Genomic DNA, 20868 nt, shown 5'->3' on the forward strand with positions numbered 1-20868 from the left:
AATCGAATCTATCATCTTGTTGGCCCACAAAAGCACACGCAAAAAAAATCTCAATTTCTCACACCAAAAAAAACGATCAAATCGCGAACTCCACATACTGCCCAAAAAGAGGATAAAAGTGTTTATCTCCAAGGTCCGATGGTTTGAAAAATAGAACCAAAATGTATGGTAGAAAGGATACGTGGGAGAATGTGCCGGGGGAAAAAAGGGTTTCGGAACACGAGAAACGAGTGCGCAGGCAAATTAATGCGTGGATGCTTGCAAGACCAAGGCATGATTCAGCATCAATATGGGATGGAATGGTGATGTACTTTTGTGAGTACGTGTCCGGTAGCAGTGAGATTGATGGATTCCTGCCACAATAAAATTGGGTTTGAGCTAGTCGACCTTGGGTGGGTTGTTTCTGATTTTATTTTTATGATTGTGATGAAGATTTAATTCCTATTTAGACCAAAGTATGGAAATATTTGTAGTTTCGAAATGATCTTTAAAGGAACACCCATAAAACTTTCTAAAAATCTATGTTTAAGTAAAAAAACCTGTTGAAATTTGTTCTTTTGCTTTTACATTGAACATAATTAATCAGTGTTGATATGTTTGATAACCCTTAAAAAATAAATGTGTTAAAGCTACGCGTTTTATTTTGAAACTTGATTCGACTTTAATTCAAATATTTGAATACGTTTTATATTCAATATTTTTTAGCATAAATAATAATTTGATATGCCACGCAAATTGGTCTGGATGTTCCTTTGGCAAATAAAAATAGACTTGTTTTTTGTTCTTTGACCTATTACGCCTTTAGCTTATTTGGACGCAAATGAAATGTGATTCGTTAGGCTGATAAGAAAAAATAGTTTAAAATTTCGAAATACCAGTCCATTTGAAAAGGTTCCAGAACAAAGTTTGAAAATATTTTTAGAGTTGTTTCATTAACAAAATTCCGAGATGCGATTTTATGAAAATAAAATCTAGACAGAATCGGGAAAATGGCGAAAACGGGAAAAATATGAAAGACTTTTAGATCCCAAGACCTACCAAAAAGCCATATAAATTTTCATGCGACTTTTCAAATATTAGTTTAATTTTTTTAAACATCTAATTATTTTTCCTCACAAACCTAACATTTTCGTCCAAGAGAGCTAAAGTCGGTTGAAATGACGCTTAGCAATGATTTTTATAAAAAATGTGTTTTTTTATGCGAAAATCGACAAAAATTGCCATTTTCGAACCACCCTAAATCGGTGGATGTCACCCTCATGACCAAACAAAAAATACGGGAATAATTATTTCGGGAAATTATATTTAATTTACAATTTGTTTACATTGAAATAGCAATATGTTTTTAACTATGTATATTTTATTTTCGACTTTTTGAGAAAATATTTAACCCTCTAACGCCTAGAGCTGTTTGCTTATCGTAATTATAGTTATAATAAAGCAGGAAACACTTTACTTTGACCCACAAACATCGAATTGGTGCAAAAAAGTTGAATTTGGAGTGGTGCACCAGAGCACCATCAGGAAGATAAGCAACTTTTTTTTAAATCACAAAAACTCGTTTTCTTCAAATCTATTGGTTTAGTTGTTTGAAAATGCTTCGAAATGTGTTTAAAAGGACTTATTCTTTGCTGTAACCTGCATTTCCAGATTTTTTCGATTAGCTAATTCAAAACTCAAAAGCACCCATTTTCATGAAAAATAAGGAAAATAATAAAACCATCGGTCTAATAACAATGTTTTGTTTTGTTTTTGAATAGTCAAAACGTTTATAAACTGTTGTTTTGATAATTTAGAAGAACAATTCTGTAATTTAGAAAAAAGTGCTTCTGAATATTTAGTTGCTCAAAGTGTTCAAATACCATGGTTTTCATAAACGCTTGTTCACGATTTTGGGAACTCTTTTTTCTCTGTGCACATCAAGCCAGCAGGATTGAATTCAAAAGTGATTAAGGCTCCAATTTATTTCAAATTTAGCCTAGAAGTTCCTTGGCCAAAATAATTAGACCCGTTTTTTTTTGTTTAACGATTACGGTGATCCTAGCCGAGCCAAGTGATAAAAAAAAGATGGCCTAATCAAAAAATCCATTAAATAAATAAAGCCAAGTAACGCCAAGTCATTCGTGAAAAAAATTCAAAATGTGGGAATTTATTTATTTAGAAGATAGGATAGAAGATTATGTTATCTTATCCATCGGACTGCGAGATAAACACTAGATCACGTCTCTCACAAATTACACACTGCTTAATATTGTACTGTAAATAAACCACCTCCAAGTACTAATTCGGAAATTTTCTTTCTGTTTCCCCCCTCTCTTCCCTCAAAACCCAAACCCCGTCCCCTGGTCTCGTTCTCTTTTCCGGCCTCCAATCCGATCTGCAAATCAACGATTCATGTTCCGGGGATCCCACAGCGAGCAGAAGTAGCAAAAAGTCCAAACACCGCAGCCAGTCACTGTATTCGATCGAGTTTAGCCGACCAGTGGACGCGATTCGGGGCGGTCACGACGATGATGACCTGCGCGGTGGACCTTCATCGCTCAGCCCAAAACCGATGACCCCGCGACGGGTAAAGCGACGATCCGTAATGCAACGGGGCACCACGAGCCGCCAGAGTGGGACCAGCAGGAGAAGTCACTCAAACAATAGGAGCAGCGTGCGAAATTCACGCCGGAAGGTGCACCAAAATCCGGTGACCAAGTTGATGAACCAGCAGAGTGCCGGCACGATGACGCTGACCAAGACATTCCCCCAGTTTGTGCACAACAAAAACCCGGAGCTGACCGAGTCGAACTTGAAGTCGCTAAATAACGATTACATCATGAGCCAAAGCACGGCGTCGATACTGAACAACTTCAGCCAGGCAGGCACGACCAACAATTTGAACACGTTCAATCATCCCCCGCGGCACAACACCCACACACCAACGCTTCCCGACGGAAGTCCAATCGATCCGATCTACTACAACATGAACTCTTCGTCCCCGTTGCTCCAGCAGAACGCCTCGTGGGCCTCCTCAAACCCCGCCGGTGGTGGCATCGGCGGCCACTCCAATCCCACCTATCAACACTCGACCACTAACCTGAACCACAGCCCGGAACTGAACGAAGAGTACTACACCAACAACCGACCGCCCTCGGTTCGGTCCAGCTATTCCAACTTCCACGGAACGCGCCCCCTCAGCTCGTACGTCACAACGCCGGGAGGCAACCTCAACGTAGCGCAATCGTCCACCGGTGAAAACGTGTTCGCCAGTCTGACGAGCCAGCAGCAGCAGCAACCGTCCCCGTTGCAACAGCAGCAGCAGCAACAACAGCAACATCACGTCCATCAACATCACCTTCACCAGCAACAGCAGCAGCAACAGGTGGTCAGCGATCCGATGGCCATCCCGCAATTGCCCAACCGGCGGTCCGTCTCGCGAGAAAGCCTACGCGCCATGCAGTTCCTCAACGCTGGACCGCCGGCCTACAATCTCAACTATCACACTCCGCCCGATTCCGAGACCACCATGTAAATAGTGAGCAGGGGGGAGCTTTACTTTCCTTGGTTGCAATCAAATACGTATAAATTCCGTCCCGAGGTACTGATTCTTGTAGATATAGTGGGGTTATAAGAGCGTAATATTTTATCTAAACACAAAGCCTGGCTGTAAATACGATCGCTAAGTGACTAACAACTCGAAAAAAACGAACACGCGGCTGTTTTGAATAGTTCATAAGCTCAAGCAATTGTACATTATCATTTTTACACGTAAGATTCCACTTTTGTGAAACCCAATTCAGCTTTATTTTAAATACATCGAACACAGTTATAATAAACGCAACGAAGCAAGGTAAGACTAAACGTAAGAAAAAATCCGCCAAAAGTGAACAACCATGCGACTCCATCGAAACCAAAGAAATCACGCGGTCGGCACGATTCGGTGGAAAAAGGATGCTTATACGTGTTTCAGCTTCACTTCCAGTTTTGTATGAAAAACTTGACCAAAAAGTGAATGATGATCGAACAATCAAAAACAACAAAAAATAGCGATTTTTATTTCAATGTAAACAAACCTGAATTTTGACCATTATGATCACTGCATTTTTTTTAAATTTCATGTTTAAAATTGAACCATAATTCAAATTGCAACGAATAGATTAAACTTGATAATGAGGTGAGAGCAGCCAGAATCAATCAATAATTTCAATTAAGGGGTTACATAACTGTTGAAAATCTCAAAATTTAAGCATGGAATTTTGACATGCGCAAAGCGAACTGTCAAACCAAGCGTTCTACACCGGGTTGATTTACGGGTGCCGCGAAATCTCAAGATTGGATGGAGCAAATTGGCTGAAATTTAGGGTGAAGATTCGCATGATATGTCCCGTGTGACAAAACTTGGTTTCGAAATTTAGTTTTTTATACAAAAATAAAAACTGACGATTTTTTATATGAAAAACATAAAAATATATTATTTTTGAACAAACTTTTTAAAAATCGGTATTAGTGTAAACATCTCAAATCGGATATAAACTTTAAAAAAGAGCGCAATTTTGCTTGAAAACCATCAAAATTGATTAAAATAAGATTGACGCAGTCCATTTTCAAATTCAAAATAATCTTTAGTGTGTGTTACGCAAATCAAAAGTTGCTGCGTAATCTAAAAGTTAAGTATTGATTTAAACAAAATATATGACTTATCCATCTTTAAATTATGTTTATTTTAATTATCGCCAACATTTGGTAAAAAACGAAACTATTGGCACTACGCCCCCCGGGGCATGGCCTTCCTCTAACGTGGGATTTCTGCTCCAGCGCCTCTGACGAGACAGGAGAAACCGGGACCGACGTTTTACTTCACCATCCGATAGAAGCTCAGTGGATAAGGCGGGAAACATTTGGTATATTTTATATAAAAATAAGGCCGTTGCAAATATTTTTTGAAATTTAATCGGTCCGAATTTTAAAAATATTTTAAATAAACATTTTCAAACAAAATCAATATTTTGACGTAAAAAGAAGTCTAATGAACTAAAAATTATTCGAAATGCATTTTCATTTGTTTAAAATCATATTTAGCATATTTGAAATCGATCAACAATATTTTCCGTTGTACAGTACTGCAAAAAGTTAAACAAACATGAACTACACACTTGGATATTTTATCCGACTTGAATTCGGTAAAGTTTGAATCGGTAAACCATACTGTCAAAATGGCCAAATTTTACCGAATATCGGTTAACCGATGAATAATAATAAACTTATTTATCGAATTTTGGCAAGTTTTTACCGAATTCGATCATTTTTAGTTTACCGAACTGTTCAGCAGTTGAAAATCTGGTTATCTTTATCGAATTCGGTAAAAAATAAGTGTATAAACATGATAAATGCAATTTACAAAAAAAAAAACCAAAAAAACCAAGAAAAACATAAAACAAGAGAAGTACTTTTATTTAGAAACACGATGATGTAGTAGACTAGTTTAAATGTGCGCTAAATGGGAAAATTAAGCAACAAGTTTTCATTTGCGTACACCGTAAAAAAATATGTAAATTCGAAAGTTGTAATTTTGGAAGGTTGAACCTCTTTTATGATGTAATTTTACATCAATTTAGACTGAAAAAGTGACATTACAACAGAAAAGCAGTAAAATTACACATTTTTTTTGACAGACAAAATTTACCCCTTCCCAGATGTAATATTAGCATGATTTTTCTACTGTGTACACATTTAATTTTCTTCACCGAATCCGGTAGTTGAAAAATCGGTAAAGTTTAGATCGGTAAACCATCTGTCTCATTGAACAAAATTATACCGAAAATCGGTTGTACGATGAACAATAATAAACATCATTATCGAATTTCGGGGAGATTTTACTGAATTCGATAGTTTAGTTCAGCAGTTGAAACATCGATAAAATTTACCGAATTCGGTAAAAAAAATTAAGTGTGTAACATATACTGAACATTAATTTTGATTTAAAAATGGGCTGCGTCAATCGATTTCATCAATTTTCTTCAAAATTATTCCTGGATCAACCTTTTACGATTTGTTATACCGGAGATATCGCAGTTTGAAAATACAGGGTTTTCACATTTTTGGCAAAAGAAAAAACAAAGGCGAAACTTTGGGGTCGTACCTAAATCGAGGTGGTGATCAGATTTGGATGCAAATTGGAATTCTTGATTTTTGATGGTATCAACAGATCCCCCAAATTCGAGCTTGATAAGAAAAAGTTGTATTAAATTTTGCACTTTTTTGATAACGATTTGGGTGGAATGACCCAACTTTATAGTGAAACATATTTTCTTTTTAAATTTAATACGTACGACTAGCAGGACAAAACAATAAAAGACTAAGCAATATGTAGTCGTTTCATGGTGATCTCATCGCTAGTAAAGTTTCAAGGGTTCGTCGCTTTTCAATTCCTGTCGGAATTGAAATCTTTTATCCCGTTTTCCCGCAATCAAATTGTCACTACTAAATGAATATAAAAAAATCTTCTAATAGCCTCTAAGAGAACACTTGATGATGCTTTAATTTAGTTCAAGAAATTCTTCTTATAGTGAAACGTCTTCGATTTTTAATAGCAATAACTAGTTTAATATTTCGCAAATATAAAAGAATAACAAAGAGAACTTTACAAAACGACACGGTACTACTAACGGCACTTTTTAAACGGTAATTTGTACAGACACACAATCTTCCTCGTTTTAGGTGAATAAAATTCGACAGAAAAAAAATCCTTCCGAATGCCTCTGAATCAACAGCAATATCACACACTCCCTCTGCCTTAGGTTCGCGCCATCGACGACTTTTCCTTCGCCTCCCAGCACTCCTCCCAAAAGTTGGCCAACCGTTGGTCCTTGTTGGCGCAGAAGTCTTTGAAATCTCGCAACATCCGCAGCTGGAACAGTTCCTCCGTTTGGGCAATCGCCAGCGATTTCCACTTTTTGTTCGGAATCATGTGGTTCCAGGACCAGAGGAAGCCCGTCCGGCGGATGAAATCGCATTCGTCCTTGTTTTTGCTGCCGGTCACGTGACGCGTAATGTACGCCTCGTGGGCCGCCGAGGAGATGTTGTTTTGGATCTGGGACTCGTACGAGGACGAGTAGCGGTTGATGAAGTTTGTGGGCTTCTTCATGGTGCTTCCGCCGGAGGCGAGTCTTTGGCGCGATTTAAGCTCGTGGTTGGGGTTCGGGACGAGGATGAACATGTTGCCGGTGCAGTGCACGTACTGGTAGTCCAGCGAGACTTGGTTGGAGCCGGTTTTGGTTTCGACGGCACACCGCATGAAGCCGAACCGGGCCACGATGGCCTCTTGGAAGAGGAGCAGACGTTTTGGCCAGGTTTCCTTTTTGAACTCTTCAAACAGAAAGCTGCGATGTTGCTTGAGGCAATCGTAGTCTAGTGGGACGAAAATTGGTCCACGCAGCGGGTCGCTCTTGTCGGTGAATGGTTCTGCGAGTGGATCTGCCGGGATTGAGACTAGTTGGAAGCCACAACCCTGCGCTCGCCGGGACCAACCGTTAATCAAGTCGCAAACAATCGGCCCGGAAGCGGTGATCCACTGGACAACGATTTCGTACGCGTGACTCGGGATCATTTTCTGGTGGTACCGAGCGTGACCCCATTCCGTTCGATCGGATCTACAACAGAGAAGGAAGAGAAAATAATCACGAAACCTCAATAGAACAAATCAACTGCCTAACCTGTTGTTGATGTCAATCTCGAGGTGGGTCTGCTTGTACAACGATCCGTCGAAAAAGTCCTCGCCTAGATCGATCGTTTCTCGCAGGAACACGGGCACACCAACGTCGATCGGATCAACGGGTTTCACCAAATCCGGATGCTGCACCTCCACCTCCATCCACTCATTCTCGAACGCTTCCAAATCACCCAGCGGAGGCGTGTAGTCGCGAGATTCCTTGTCCTGCATCATGATGTAGTACAGATAGAAGCCCGGAACGACCGGCTTGGAGTATTCTCCCGAGGCATGGCAAATCATGCGCGCTCTGAGGAACAAAACCAATTAGTTCAAATTTATACGATCCCACAACCCAACCAACCTCCTCATATCCTCGAGAATGTCCAACGGATGGCACGGCCCGTCGATGTGGCTCTGCAGCCAGTTGATGGCATCGTACGCGACGAACGTACACGACGGCATGCTCTGGGCTGGCCCCACAAAACCTACCCCATGTACGGGATTCTTGAACGCTTCGAAAATTTCCGTCAACGTCGCCGTCTGCTTCAGCTTGCTCGTCTCCGTGGTAAAGTCATCGCTGTCCTCCGGCAAACCCTGCTCCGCTGCGGAATTCAGCGTCGAAAGGGCGACCCCGTCGACGGTTGTTCGACCCGCTGGAGAGCTGAGCTGGTTGGCCGCAGCTACGGCCGATGCCGCCGCCGCAGCGTGAATGTTGGCCTTGTCCAGCACCTTCGAATTGGACCGGGTCAGGATGCTTGACGTGGTGGGAGTTAAAGTCATAAGGTGAGTAACTGCTCTAAGTTCTCGCAGTCAGTACATTACTATTAAACATGCAGACTACACAGCAAGAAAGCCCATACAAAAAAAAGCTATTTGGGTGCGGCAACTCGCTCTACTAACCTGTGGCCGTTACCGACATGATTGCGTTCTTGATACACACAATTAGTGCTATGATGACCGTTGCCGTTACCAATATAATACATTTTAGTGCAAACACCGGACTGCAAAATAAAATAAAAAGGGGGTATTTTTTTTTGGGTGGGAAAAACTAAAAAGCTAGCAGTGCAAAAATACAAGAAGCAGTTTTGAGGGGTCCAAACGAAACCACAGCAGTTATAGACAAAGTGCAGAGATAGAGTGTGTGCTTTGGGTGACCTAAAGGACTTACAACAGAACATTCACTAGGGATATCTGTTCAACTGAAAATCATGAGTAAGTTTTTATACAGCAGTTCCATACGAAAGTTAAACAAAATGAAGTGTTTCGATTTGGCTCAAAATTGGAGTGAGGGTTCTTTGGCCCAAATAATAGACCCGTATTTTTTTCGGTCATTAATATACACTTTGCCGTGTTAGGGTGGTTCAAAATATAAGCATTTTTGTCGATCTTCACAAAAATCACATTTTTCAAAAAAAAACGATTTTTTACCGATTTAACTCTCTTGGACGCAAATGAAGGATGTTTTGAGTTTCAAAAGTCTAGCCTAACAATTGAAAAAGTATCTGGACCAAAGAGCCTATGAAGATGATATTTAGAACATTAAATCTGGGTTTTTCACGCGAGTTCACTGAAATAAAAAAAAGTACAACATTCCTTTATTCTAGGAATGTTGCCTCCTTTCATTATTTAGTAATTGAGGTTTTCGAATTACTAAGTAAGGAAAGGAGGCACAATTCCAAGAATAGCAATGTTGTCCTTTTTTTTATTTCAGTGTTGATTTACCACTGCCAGGGGCAAGTGTGCGCACCTAACAATCCTCGTTCTGATTTCTACTGAAAATTAAGGATTTATAATTCGACCTTTTTATCAAAAGAAAGCTATACAGCCATTCCACGTCAAACAGAAAGTCTCCAAATCAAAAGTGCTCCGATTTGGCTCAAATATGGAGTGGGGGTTCTTTAACCCAAATAATTAAACCCGTATTTTTTTGTTTGGCGATTAGGGTGCTCCTATCCGAAATAGGGTGGTCAAAAAATGGCATTATTCGTCGATTTTCGCAAAAAACATTCCCAAAAAATCATATCTCCGAAACGGCTGCATTAATTTTAGAGCGCCGCGTTCCAAAAGAAAGGTTATTAGTTGAGCTTTTAAGGAAAAATATGTGGAGGTTCGAAAAAGCCAGCTGAATATTTGAAAAGGTCCTATGACAATTTTATTTGTTAATTTGATGGTCTCGGGACCAAAGAGCTCATATCTGAAAATATTTTTCCCTGATTCCTTGTAATATTCTACATAACATATCCAAAAATTGCGAATATCCATTTACACGATTCGGAGATATGATTTTTTGAACATAAAAACTGGGTTTTTCGACGCGCCGCGCGCAAAAACGGGAAAATGACGAAAACGGGTAAAAATCAACTTTTTTTTTACTAAAACTGCGATAACATTAAAACTTTAGTGATGACCTATACATTAGGGTGGAATCTAGTTATATGGAAAAAATAAAAATGACAAAAATCTAATCAGCAACACATTTTTTGGGTCCCTTTTAGGATCCCAAACAACCTCCCAAAATTTGGAAGCGATTGGTTAAGCCCACGATTGGCGCAAAGCGAATAAATTTTGTATGGAAATTACTATGGGGAAACTTGAATTTTCACATTTTTGAATTTACAAAATTCAAGTTTTAATATTTTATGAAACTAACACCGTAGAAGTATAGCCCTGGATGTCCTGAAAAACTCTCCCGAAGACAGTATGGTGCTTAAGTGCGTCACAAAAAAGATACAGAGTTTTCAAAAGTAGTGTATTGAAATAATCAGTGAAACTCACATTTTCTGCCAACATTGCCGAAGGAACCATGAAATACAAAATAAACACGATCGTTCTTATATTTTGATGGGCCTTACGTAAAATCGTTATGAAGAAATGTTCAGAAGACATTATTTAGTTAAAATGCACCCCAATTCCTCAAATATATTATAGTTTACGAAAGTTTCCACTTGACTTGGCAGTGTTGGCAAAAAGTATGATTTTTACCGAGTATTCCGAAATGACTCTCTTGAACGCTCTGAAACTTTTGTTAGAAGCAAGTTAGCACCATACTGTCTTCTAGAGAGTTGTTATGGACATTGAGGGCTATACTTCTACGGTGTTAGTTTCATAAAATAATAAAACATGAATTTTAAAATTTCAAAAATGTGAAAATGCAAGTTTCCCCATAGTAATTTCCATACAAATTTCATTCGCTTTGCGCCAATCGTGGGCTTAACCAATCGCTCCCAAATTTTGAGAGGTTGTTTGGGATCCTAAAAGGGACCCAAAAAATGTGTTGCTGAAGAAACCAATTTTCGATTCCACCCTAATATCCCGTGTGCATGACAATGTCCGGTTTTTTTTTTAATTACAAAAACAGACGATCTTTTATATGAAAAACATGAAAATATGTAAATATTGTCTTTTATTTAAAAAAAAATTAAGATCGCCCTTTGTCAAATACACGGGTCCAATTTGGCTCGTCTGCATAAAAAATTTCAGTCAACTTGGTTGCAATAAATCGGTAATAGTACAACCAAATGTCTTCAAGCACATTTTATTAATAGTTGAGAATTTATATTAAAATGCCTTGAAAACAGATTTACAAAAAGTTTATGTGTATGCTCATACCAACATTGCAGTACATATTGCAGCGACCTCAAATTTAAATCATTAAATTTGTCCATTTTTCGAACCTCACCACAGTTCTGACCATGCGCGCTTACGCAAGCATAAATAATTTTACCCGTCGACTCGCGTTGCGCGACAAATAATTAAGCTTATGTACAGGTGTGGATCATGAGTCATCCTCACCTGAAAAGCCCTTTATTAAATTTCGCCAATTGTTAGGCAATCAAAAAAATGGTTAAGCTTTCAATTATGAATGTGCGATGTTTTTCCACAGGGGAAATTGAGGGTGTGGCTTAACCAAATTCATTGGCATGTTCGTTCAATGGAGAATTCGACCTTCTCATTATTAACCAACATTTTTGAGAATGTTTTAGGAACATAATTTTGATATTCCAATAACATAATTTAAAGTTTCACGACAATGGTTCGAACCCATGACTTCCGATTTTGAGGTGTACTCACTACACCATACGGAAAGTCATGAAGAATTGCAGAGGTCTGCATAATTTAATTCATGAGGTTCATCGATGCTTCTCATCGAAACGGACCACTTTTAGTAGAACAAAATTTAGTAGAGTTTTCGGGGACTGACTATAAAAACCCCAAAATTCTTGAGTTAGTTCCAGTTAGTTCCAGTTAGTTCCAGTCAGTTCCAGCCAGTTCAAGCCCAGTCCAGTTCCAGATCCTGAAGAAGCCCCAGACCAGCCGGACCCGCCAGCAGCCACCAGTAGCAGAGGCCCCAGTCCAGCCGGACTTAGCGGTGGAGGCCGCAGTCCGCCGGGACTTAGCCGCTGTGAAGAGTCCGCCGGGACTTAGCCGCTGTGAAGAGTCCGCCGGGACTTAGCCGCTGGGAAGAGTCCGCCGGGACTTAGCCGCCGTGGAGTCAACCAGGGACGTAGCAGAGTTCGGGTCTGGCATGGCTCGGCGAAGAGGTCTGGAGGACAAGTCTGGCTTCAACGTATAGAACTGGCTCGACGAAGGTCTTAATGAAATTAGCAACGAAAAGTTGAGTGATGTGATCGTGCGCGTAAAAGTTGAGAGTGTTACCGCAAAAATGTAATCTTCAAAAAGTGTAATATACAGATAAGTGAAGTTTACTGATCTGTTTTGACTCTACAAGTAAATATCACAAAAATCCTGAAAGCCTAAACCGCTCGGGCCGTTCAGGTGGTGACTAGCGGAAAGCAACGCTGTGTGTGTTTGGACACGCCATTTTGATTGGACAAAACCGAGAGTTGAAAATGTGACTATGTGTGAAAATTAATGAACAAAATGATTTCGCGAAGTAACAAACAGTTAAAATAGTGTAAAAAAAAAAAAAACGTTAAATTGAAGAAAATGTTATGTGAGGAGTTCTAAGATGGAAGCAAATATGCAGCAGTACGAGATGGAACCAAAACGGGCTCGACCAATGGCAGAAGCATCGAAAATTTCAAAACCGGCCAACGATGGACAACACTAGGGATTCAACAATGACGAGATCATCTGGATCAACTGGAGACGAAATTCGGCCGCATCGGACACCCAAGAAGACGACCATGGAAATCTGGCAGTTTAGGGTGAGTAAACAAAAGTTATACCGAAATTTGATGTAAATAGTTAAAAACACGCTTAAAAAGATGGCGAATTTGGAGATGACGGATTTAATCCAGCTTATTCCAGAATTTGATGGGTCATTAGACTCACTGGAGCAATTTTTAATATTAATAGATTATTATGCTGATCAAATTCCTGAAGGCGAAGATCAGAGTAAATTTTTAAATATTGTTTTTATGAAACTAAAATTTAAAGCAGCAGCACGTATTAAACGAATTTATGCAAACACTTGGGAAGAAACCAAGGCAAATTTAATTAGAGAGTTTGGTATCAAAACTACTTTTGGTAGTATAATTGAACAAATTGAAACTCTGAAACAAGGACGGGATGAAACATTTAAATCATATGCAGGTAGAGTTCTCGACATAAAATACGAAATCATAAAAATTGATCAAAGTTACAATGAAAATTCATTTACAGCTTATAGCTTAAAAAACCACTTTATAGTTGGAATTACAAATAATGAAATCAAAGAAATTGCCACGAATAACCGTCATATGAAGTTGGAAAATTTGCTAGAATTTTTAGAAAATGAACGAATTGACAGAGAGTCTTTAAGAACTCTCGAACAAAGGTTACTTGCTAGTACTGAAAATTCAAACCTTAATTTTGACAGAAAATTCAGAAATTTCAGGTACAATGAAAATACAAATTTTTATCAAAGAAATAATTATCAAGCTAACAAATTTTATGAATGTTATAAAACGAATACGGCAAAGAGCACTTTTAAACGAACTTATACAAATAGTCGACGCAATAAAAATCAAATTCCAAATAATTTTAAAATACAATTTAACGAATACATTCCACCACATGAAACATTAAAAATCAATTTCAATAATGATTCAATATTTTATGCAAATATTGCTACCTTGGCAAGGCCAACAAAATTTCACAAATTTATAATTGACTCCGCATCATGTAACAATTTTGTAAGATGGGATGTGGTTAGTAATATGCGTTTAACTAACATTGATTTCAACGATAGAATTTCTATTAGAGGGGTTCATGGAATAGCAGAAGATACAGTAGGATCTGTAAATATGATTTTATTGATAGGAAATTCAAAATACGAGGAAAAGTTTTACATTTTGAAGCATTTTGCTGATGTTGCAATTCTTGGAGCACATTTTCTAAAGAAATACACCTTATATATTAGTCAAAGTTTCGACAACATAGTTTTACGAACGCCTGACACAAATAATATGCAATATAATAATCATGAAATGACCAATTTATTTAGAATCAATGACATTGAAAATATAAACAAAGTAAATATGGCAGGTATTGAAGCAAATAGTTATGACAATTTTAATACAAATTATGATGAAAATAATGAAAATAATTATGATAATGACAATGGCTGCAATGGCAGAATCCAACCGTGCATTGAAGAGTATTATGACGATCAAATTGAAATTGATGATGATAACCAAGATTACCCAAAAGAGATGAATTTAGAAAATGATCGGGATTATGATGTGATTGAAAACATGAAGCATGAGAAACTTACAGGCAATGAAAGAATGAGAAAAATTTATGAATTGGTTAAAACAGACCACTTGAAAGGCGATATCAATCAAGAAATTAATAATATTTTGAATGATTTTAATGAAATATTTTATTTAGAGGGTGACGAGTTGACTTATACCAATTTAACCATGCACGATATAGAGACAACAACTGAAATTCCAATTAATAAAAGACAATATAGATTTCCTGAAGCTACCAAGAAACACGTTGAAGAACAAGTGGAAGAAATGCTAAAATTAGGGATAATACGCCCAAGTAAAAGTCCGTGGAATGCACCGGTATTATGCATCCCAAAGAAAGACTTAGACGCCGAAGGCAACAAACGCTACAGAATTGTAGTGGATTTTCGAGACCTAAATACAATTACTAAACCATTTGTGTATCCTATACCGCTTATTAGCGAAATTTTGGACAATATTGGAGAAGCTCGATATTTCTCAACCATTGACTTGAAATCAGGATTTTATCAAATCCCAATTAACCCAAAGGATGCTGCGAAAACCGCTTTTTCAACATTTCTAGGACATTATGAATTTTTAAGAATGCCAATGGGACTGAAAAATAGTCCATCAACATTTCAAAAATTTACATTCACACTTATTTATGAAATACAACCAGTTAATGCGTTTGTATACTTGGATGATATTATTGTATTTGGTAGAACTATCGAAGAACACAACGAAAATTTATATAAAGTTTTGAATGCATTACATGAACATAATTTAAAAGTCGAACCATCAAAATGTAAAATTTTACACAAAGAAGTCAGATATTTGGGTCATATTATTAGTGAAGAAGGTATTCGACCAACTAGTGAAAATATTGATACAATCAAAAACATGAAAAGGCCGCAGACGATTAAAAATGTGAGATCATTTTTGGGAACTGTTAATTTTTATGGAAAATTTATTCCAAACATTGCAGATAAACGTAAGCCACTTAATGCATTATTAAAGAAAAATGTGAAATTTATTTGGACAGAAGAATGTGAAAATGCTTTTGAAGAATTAAAAAACTATTTAATTTCAGAACCAGTTTTAGTTAGACCGAACTATAATGACAAATTTGTTTTGACAACTGATGCTAGCGATTATGCTATCGGAGCAGTTCTTACTAATGAGAAATCAAATGATCACCCTATCGCTTACGCAAGTCGTGCGCTTATCGGGGCTGAAAGAAATTATTTTACTATTGAGAAGGAACTACTAGCTATTGTTTGGGCAGTAGATCACTTCAAACATTTTATTTATAACCAAGATTTTATCGTTTACACAGATCATAGACCGTTGGTAGCTCTATGGCATTTGAAGGAAACTTCACCAACGTTGACAAAGCTTCGTTTGAAAATCCAAGGCATTGGATGTGAAATTCGCTACAAGCAAGGAAAGGAAAATGTGGTTGCAGATTTTCTCTCACGTTTAAATAATGATGAAGATCATGCAGATGATAAACAAGCATCAAAATTAGTAGCAATTACAACTCGTCAACAAGCAAAACAAAATAGACAAAATATTTCAGATAATCAAAACACAACAAATACTTCAAACAGAAAGAATTTATCTAGAAACAACACTAATTGGAATAATAATATGAATGGACTTCAACAAATTGACATAAATTTAGATGATGACGATGAGAGCAACGATAAAACATTTACCTACAAGGATTTCCAAGATACAGATATCGATTTTAACGTTTTAAAATTCTCTAAAAATATTATACCATTTGAACAAGCCGAAGCTACATTTATGATATTAAACAGTGTTACGGTACACAAAGAATTGAGTAAATACATTGACCTTCCACATGGTATTAAGGATTACACCAATGAAAACATATTTGTATTCCCGCAAAAGAAAATTTGGGGTTTAATTTTGAATGGAACATATCGTTCAGCAGTTAAAAATGAAGAATTTTTCGATGGTTTATTTAAAAGCTTTAAAGATTATCCTGATTTTGCTAAAGATGCATCAGTTAGGGGCAGGGGGGGCAGAATGGACCATGGGGGCAGAACGGGCCACCCTTGGTTTTGGGCTTTAGAATGGATTTAGACCAACTGTAAGGCAAGGGTCTTATAAAGGACGTCAAATAGCATCACCATACCGAAAACGACGTTTGAATTCATTGTATTTTTCGAATTATGAGCAAAAATGTAAATTTATTGACAAAACCACGCAAATGTTGTTTATTTCGAGGTTCTTAAATAAGCTTTCTGAAAAGTTGGATTGTTTGAAAAAGTTTGCTCAATGCTTATAACGTTACTAGATGTTACTACCAAGGTATACAAACAACGACGGAACCTTAAAATCATTTAGAGACTTGGTGGTGGATGTGTTAAATTAAAATCCACTTGGGGGCAGAATGGACCACCCTTTTCCTGCCTTATAAAAACAATCAAAAGTTAAAAAATTTGAGCTAAATGGATTATTTCACTCCTGATAGCTTCACAAATCACGATTAATGCAACAAAAGTTGATTTTTTAGTTGTTTCGAAGCTTAGTTGTAAAAATAGTGTCTTTTTTCGACATATTTACACTATTTTCAAAAATCATTGTTTTTTTAAGTTACTATTTTTATAAAAGTTATCAAATTTCATGGAAACTATAATGGAAAGGTCCCTCAAGTAATTTCTTATCACTCGTCAACGTTGTATTAGATGAAATGGCTTGTTTTCTAAGGTGGCCCATTCTGCCCCGCAGGGTGGTCCATTCTGCCCCGCACCCTGGAAAGTTAGTCGAAAAAACATTTTTTTTAAAGTGGCTCAAAAATAGTTTTAAGTAAAAAATTTTCATCAACCAAGTATACAACATTGAAGGGAACATTCCACACATAAGCCTACTACACTGGATTCATACATTTTTATGTTTTTCTATGGTTTTTGGTGCATTTCCCTTAGGCGGTCCATTCTGCCCCCCCTGCCCCTATACAAATTATTTCTCATAGAATATTTAAAACAGAGTTGGAACTAAACTTATTACGATTTTTTGCAATGAAACGTTCAAAGTCATTTACACTGTATGCAACAGAAAATGTTTGCGTACCGCAAATTCCCACGCGTAAGATAGCGTGGACACCTATTCGAGACGCGCACCACAACAATCGCGCGGCAACCTCGATGCGACATTCTTGATGTTGCCGATTACACTTAGGATCCCGATGAGAAGCAGGCAATTGCGAGTGAGATGATCATCTACACAGTGTTTGTACGATCTGTTTTTGGGAGGTATTTGTGAAAATTCTGCGGCGATCTTTTGGCCGGTTTTTTGGAGGTAATTGACCTCGTACCAAGGTTCAACGACCAGTGGTCACTTCGTTGCCTACAGTAGTTTGATCAAGTTCGACAGCAAGTTTGTGCTACGGCAACTACAAGAGTTTCGCTAAAGATTACGAGTCCGGCCGTGCCGGTGAAGATTGTATTTTGACTACTGTTTAGATTTAAGTAAAATAAAGGTCGCTTGATATAGTAGTTAAGTAATAAACGGAAGTTGATTCTTGGACAATAAAGTGATTTTTGCTTAACCTGCTGCGTTTTTCGGTGTAAACGGAGGAAAGCTTAAATCGTGATCGTGAAGTGCGAAGATACGGTAAATCTACATCGACAGTGGTAGAGCGGACAAAATTTGGACTCCACTTGGAGATTCAGCTGAACCTGAGCCTTCGACATCTGGTCCTTCGAGCCGGATGTGCGTCAACAAAGTCCGCACATCCGGCCCACGTTTTCCGTTGCAAATGGAGGTAGCTCCATCGCCGTGAGAATCCATTGTGCTGCTGAAGTCCATTACATCCATCTACCATTGGAAGGAGACTGCTGAGGATTTTTACTAATACAAGGCACCCTGAAAGCCTAATTACCAGGTTAGTAAGGTTTCAATTCATCTATCTCCTCCGTTGTTGTGCTACCGGGTCTTCCTTTTCATGTACCGTCCCACGAGTGCTTCCGGGTTCATCGTCGTCGATATTTACACGTGCACCAATCCGAACGATCGTCACTTCGGTCGACGATTCCACGTGTCCGACGAATCCACGTGTCGACTCCGTGTCGCTGCTACGAACGACGACTCCACGTGTGAAGGACGATTCAACTCCACGTTCACTGCATCCACGTGTACAGCGACACAGCAAACTTTCCTCACGGACGATGAGAGGTTTAGTTGTTGTCTTGCGCCATCGAGTTCACACGTGTATTTATCTCGTCGGCCGTCGCCGATCGCCACTAGAGTTTGGAAAGAACAACTACACGCACTAGCTTGTCACGTATAGGCGTTTCGTCGTACAGCTGGAAGCAGCTTTGTTCACTTACAAGGCATTGTAAATGCCTACTACAGGTTAGTAGGATTCCAAACTTCTAGTTGTTGCTTTTCTGGGCTACCTGTTCTTAATTTGTAGGCTGTTTTCTGATCACTCAATCTGCGCTGCGACATGTCGACCGACCGTGCGAAACGCACGCTGCGCAACCTGCAAACCGCGCAGCGACGGATCATCCTGTCGTTCAAACTGATCAGAGACTTCGTCAAGAATTACAACGCAGACCAGCATCTTAGCGAAGTACCCGTACGCCTAGAAGCCGTGATCGATTTGTGGAGAGAATTCGGTACAGTACAAGCCGAATTAGAAGTTTTAGACGATTCCGCTGATGCACTAGACAAGCACCTCAAGGAGCGTGCTCAATTTGAAACGGAGTACTATCATGTCAAGGGTTTTTTAATACAACACTGCCAAACTCCAATTGAAACCTCCATACACGCCCCTCCCACACATGGCCATGAATCCACCCACGTTAAGTTGCCAGACATTAAATTACCCAAATTCAATGGAGATTTTGAAGAATGGCTCAACTTTCACGATCTGTTTATCTCTCTCGTTCATTCCTCCACCGAGTTGTCGAGTATTGAAAAGTTTTATTACCTACGGTCTTCGCTGGTTGGCGAAGCTTTGGAGAGGATTCAAACGATCAAGATCAGTGCCATTAATTACCCCGTGGCTTGGAATCTATTGGTGGAGCACTATCAGAAGCCCAGAGTACTGAAGCGGAAGTACGTTCAAGCCCTTTTCGAGTTCCCCGTCCTCCGCCGAGAGTCCGCCGCTGATTTGCATTCGCTAGTCGAGAAATTTGAGACTAATGTTCGTGTTTTGAATCAGCTGGGAGAGCGCACCGAGTTCTGGGACATTCTGCTGGTCCACTGTTTGACGAATCGACTTGATCCTGTGACGCGCAGGGATTGGGAGGACTATTCCACAACCAACGATGCTGTCCAGTTCAAAGACCTTACTGATTTCATTCAACGTAGGGTCAATGTTCTGCAGCAAGTATCCTCCAAGTCCGCCGAACCGCAGCAGTATCCTCAGTCTCGAAAACCGATCCCACCACGTTTCGGGACTCACGGAGCGTTCCAGGAGAATCGAGACCGGAAGTGCATCGTCCCATCGTGCCCCGAGGAACATACAATCTACCGGTGCAGAACTTTTGCCGCGATGCCGTTGGAAAGGAAGCAAGAGGTTGTTCGAGACAACAAACTTTGTTTGAATTGTTTGCGCAAGGGACACTTTCTGAGAGACTGTTCGTCGGAATCGAGGTGTAGTAAGTGTGGGGCGCGACATCACACTCAACTGTGCATGAGCAATGCGACATCATCTGGGAGATTTGGTCAACGATCTTTTCCGTTCAGACAGCGTCCGCCTTCAACCGCAACTTCTATGATTGAATCTGCAAGCTCAAGCAACGCTTCCGCTCCCGCGCCGGTTGATCGAGATTCATTGCATTCGGGAGTCAGCAGTTGTACGGGTCAATGCGATGCGCCGGGTAACTTGAAGGTCGTCCTAGCTACCGCCGTTGTAATCATCGTGGATGACGCTGGAAGGGAGTATCTCGCCAGGGCATTGCTGGATTCCGGAAGCGAGTGCTGTTTTGCCAGCAACAAGCTGTTCCGCTCGATGAAAGTTAAGCCATCCAGGGTCGACCTGCCGATTTCAGGAATTGGGAAGGCGTCAGCGCAGGTGAAACTGAAGTTCCAGTCACGCATCAAGTCAAGAACGTCGGACTACGCTACCTGTGTGGAGTTTCTGATACTGCCGAAAGTGACAATCGACCTACCATCCATCCACTTGGACACCGCAGACTGGAGCATACCGAGTGGTTTGGATCTAGCTGACCCAGCTTTCTACAAGTCAAGCCCTATCGACCTCGTGCTAGGAGCAGAGCTATTTTTTGACTTGTTTCCAGTGGCAGAGCACATTCAGCTCGGTGACTATCTACCAATGCTGGTCAACTCTGTATTTGGCTGGATCGTCTCTGGGAAGACCATCTGCAGTCGTCCAAATTATCCAGCTCTGTGCAACTTGGCAACCGTTAACGATGTCCACAAACAGATGGAAAGGTTTTGGGTAATTGAGGAGGACAAGTACACTTCAAAATACAGTGGACTCTCTCGTTGTCAATA

At 39.3% G+C, this 20868-nt stretch overlaps 2 protein-coding genes across 9 annotated transcripts in view; one reads left to right on the plus strand and one right to left on the minus strand.

Moving 5' to 3' along the window:
* LOC120417605 (sodium/potassium-transporting ATPase subunit beta-1-interacting protein) overlaps positions 1 to 3981 on the plus strand; it is an 84350-nt gene extending 80369 nt beyond the window's left edge. The window contains exon 6 of one of the 2 annotated variants that reach the window (XM_039579712.2): positions 2415 to 3981. In XM_039579712.2, coding sequence (XP_039435646.1) covers positions 2415 to 3517 — 1103 coding nt within the window. In that variant the 3' untranslated portion in view covers positions 3518 to 3981. The remainder of the gene's footprint in view (positions 1 to 2414) is intronic. The other variant, XM_039579713.2, reaches the window with a different exon arrangement.
* A 2584-nt stretch (positions 3982 to 6565) lies between these two features.
* The window catches only part of LOC120417610 (GATOR complex protein Iml1), a 42642-nt gene continuing 28339 nt past the window's right edge, over positions 6566 to 20868 (minus strand). For 4 of the 7 annotated variants that reach the window (XM_052710164.1, XM_039579724.2, XM_052710163.1 and 1 more), the window contains 3 exons: positions 8055 to 8447; positions 7698 to 8000; positions 6566 to 7634 (listed from right to left, as the gene is read on the minus strand). In XM_052710164.1, coding sequence (XP_052566124.1) covers positions 6779 to 7634; positions 7698 to 8000; positions 8055 to 8447 — 1552 coding nt within the window. In that variant the 3' untranslated portion in view covers positions 6566 to 6778. Of the gene's footprint in view, positions 7635 to 7697; positions 8001 to 8054; positions 8448 to 8593; positions 8695 to 20868 lie in introns of all 7 variants that reach the window. The other 3 variants (XM_039579720.2, XM_039579723.2, XM_039579719.2) reach the window with 1 other exon arrangement.

The sequence above is a fragment of the Culex pipiens genome, chromosome 3 (genome assembly GCF_016801865.2).
Source record: "Culex pipiens pallens isolate TS chromosome 3, TS_CPP_V2, whole genome shotgun sequence".
NCBI lineage: Eukaryota > Metazoa > Arthropoda > Insecta > Diptera > Culicidae > Culex > Culex pipiens.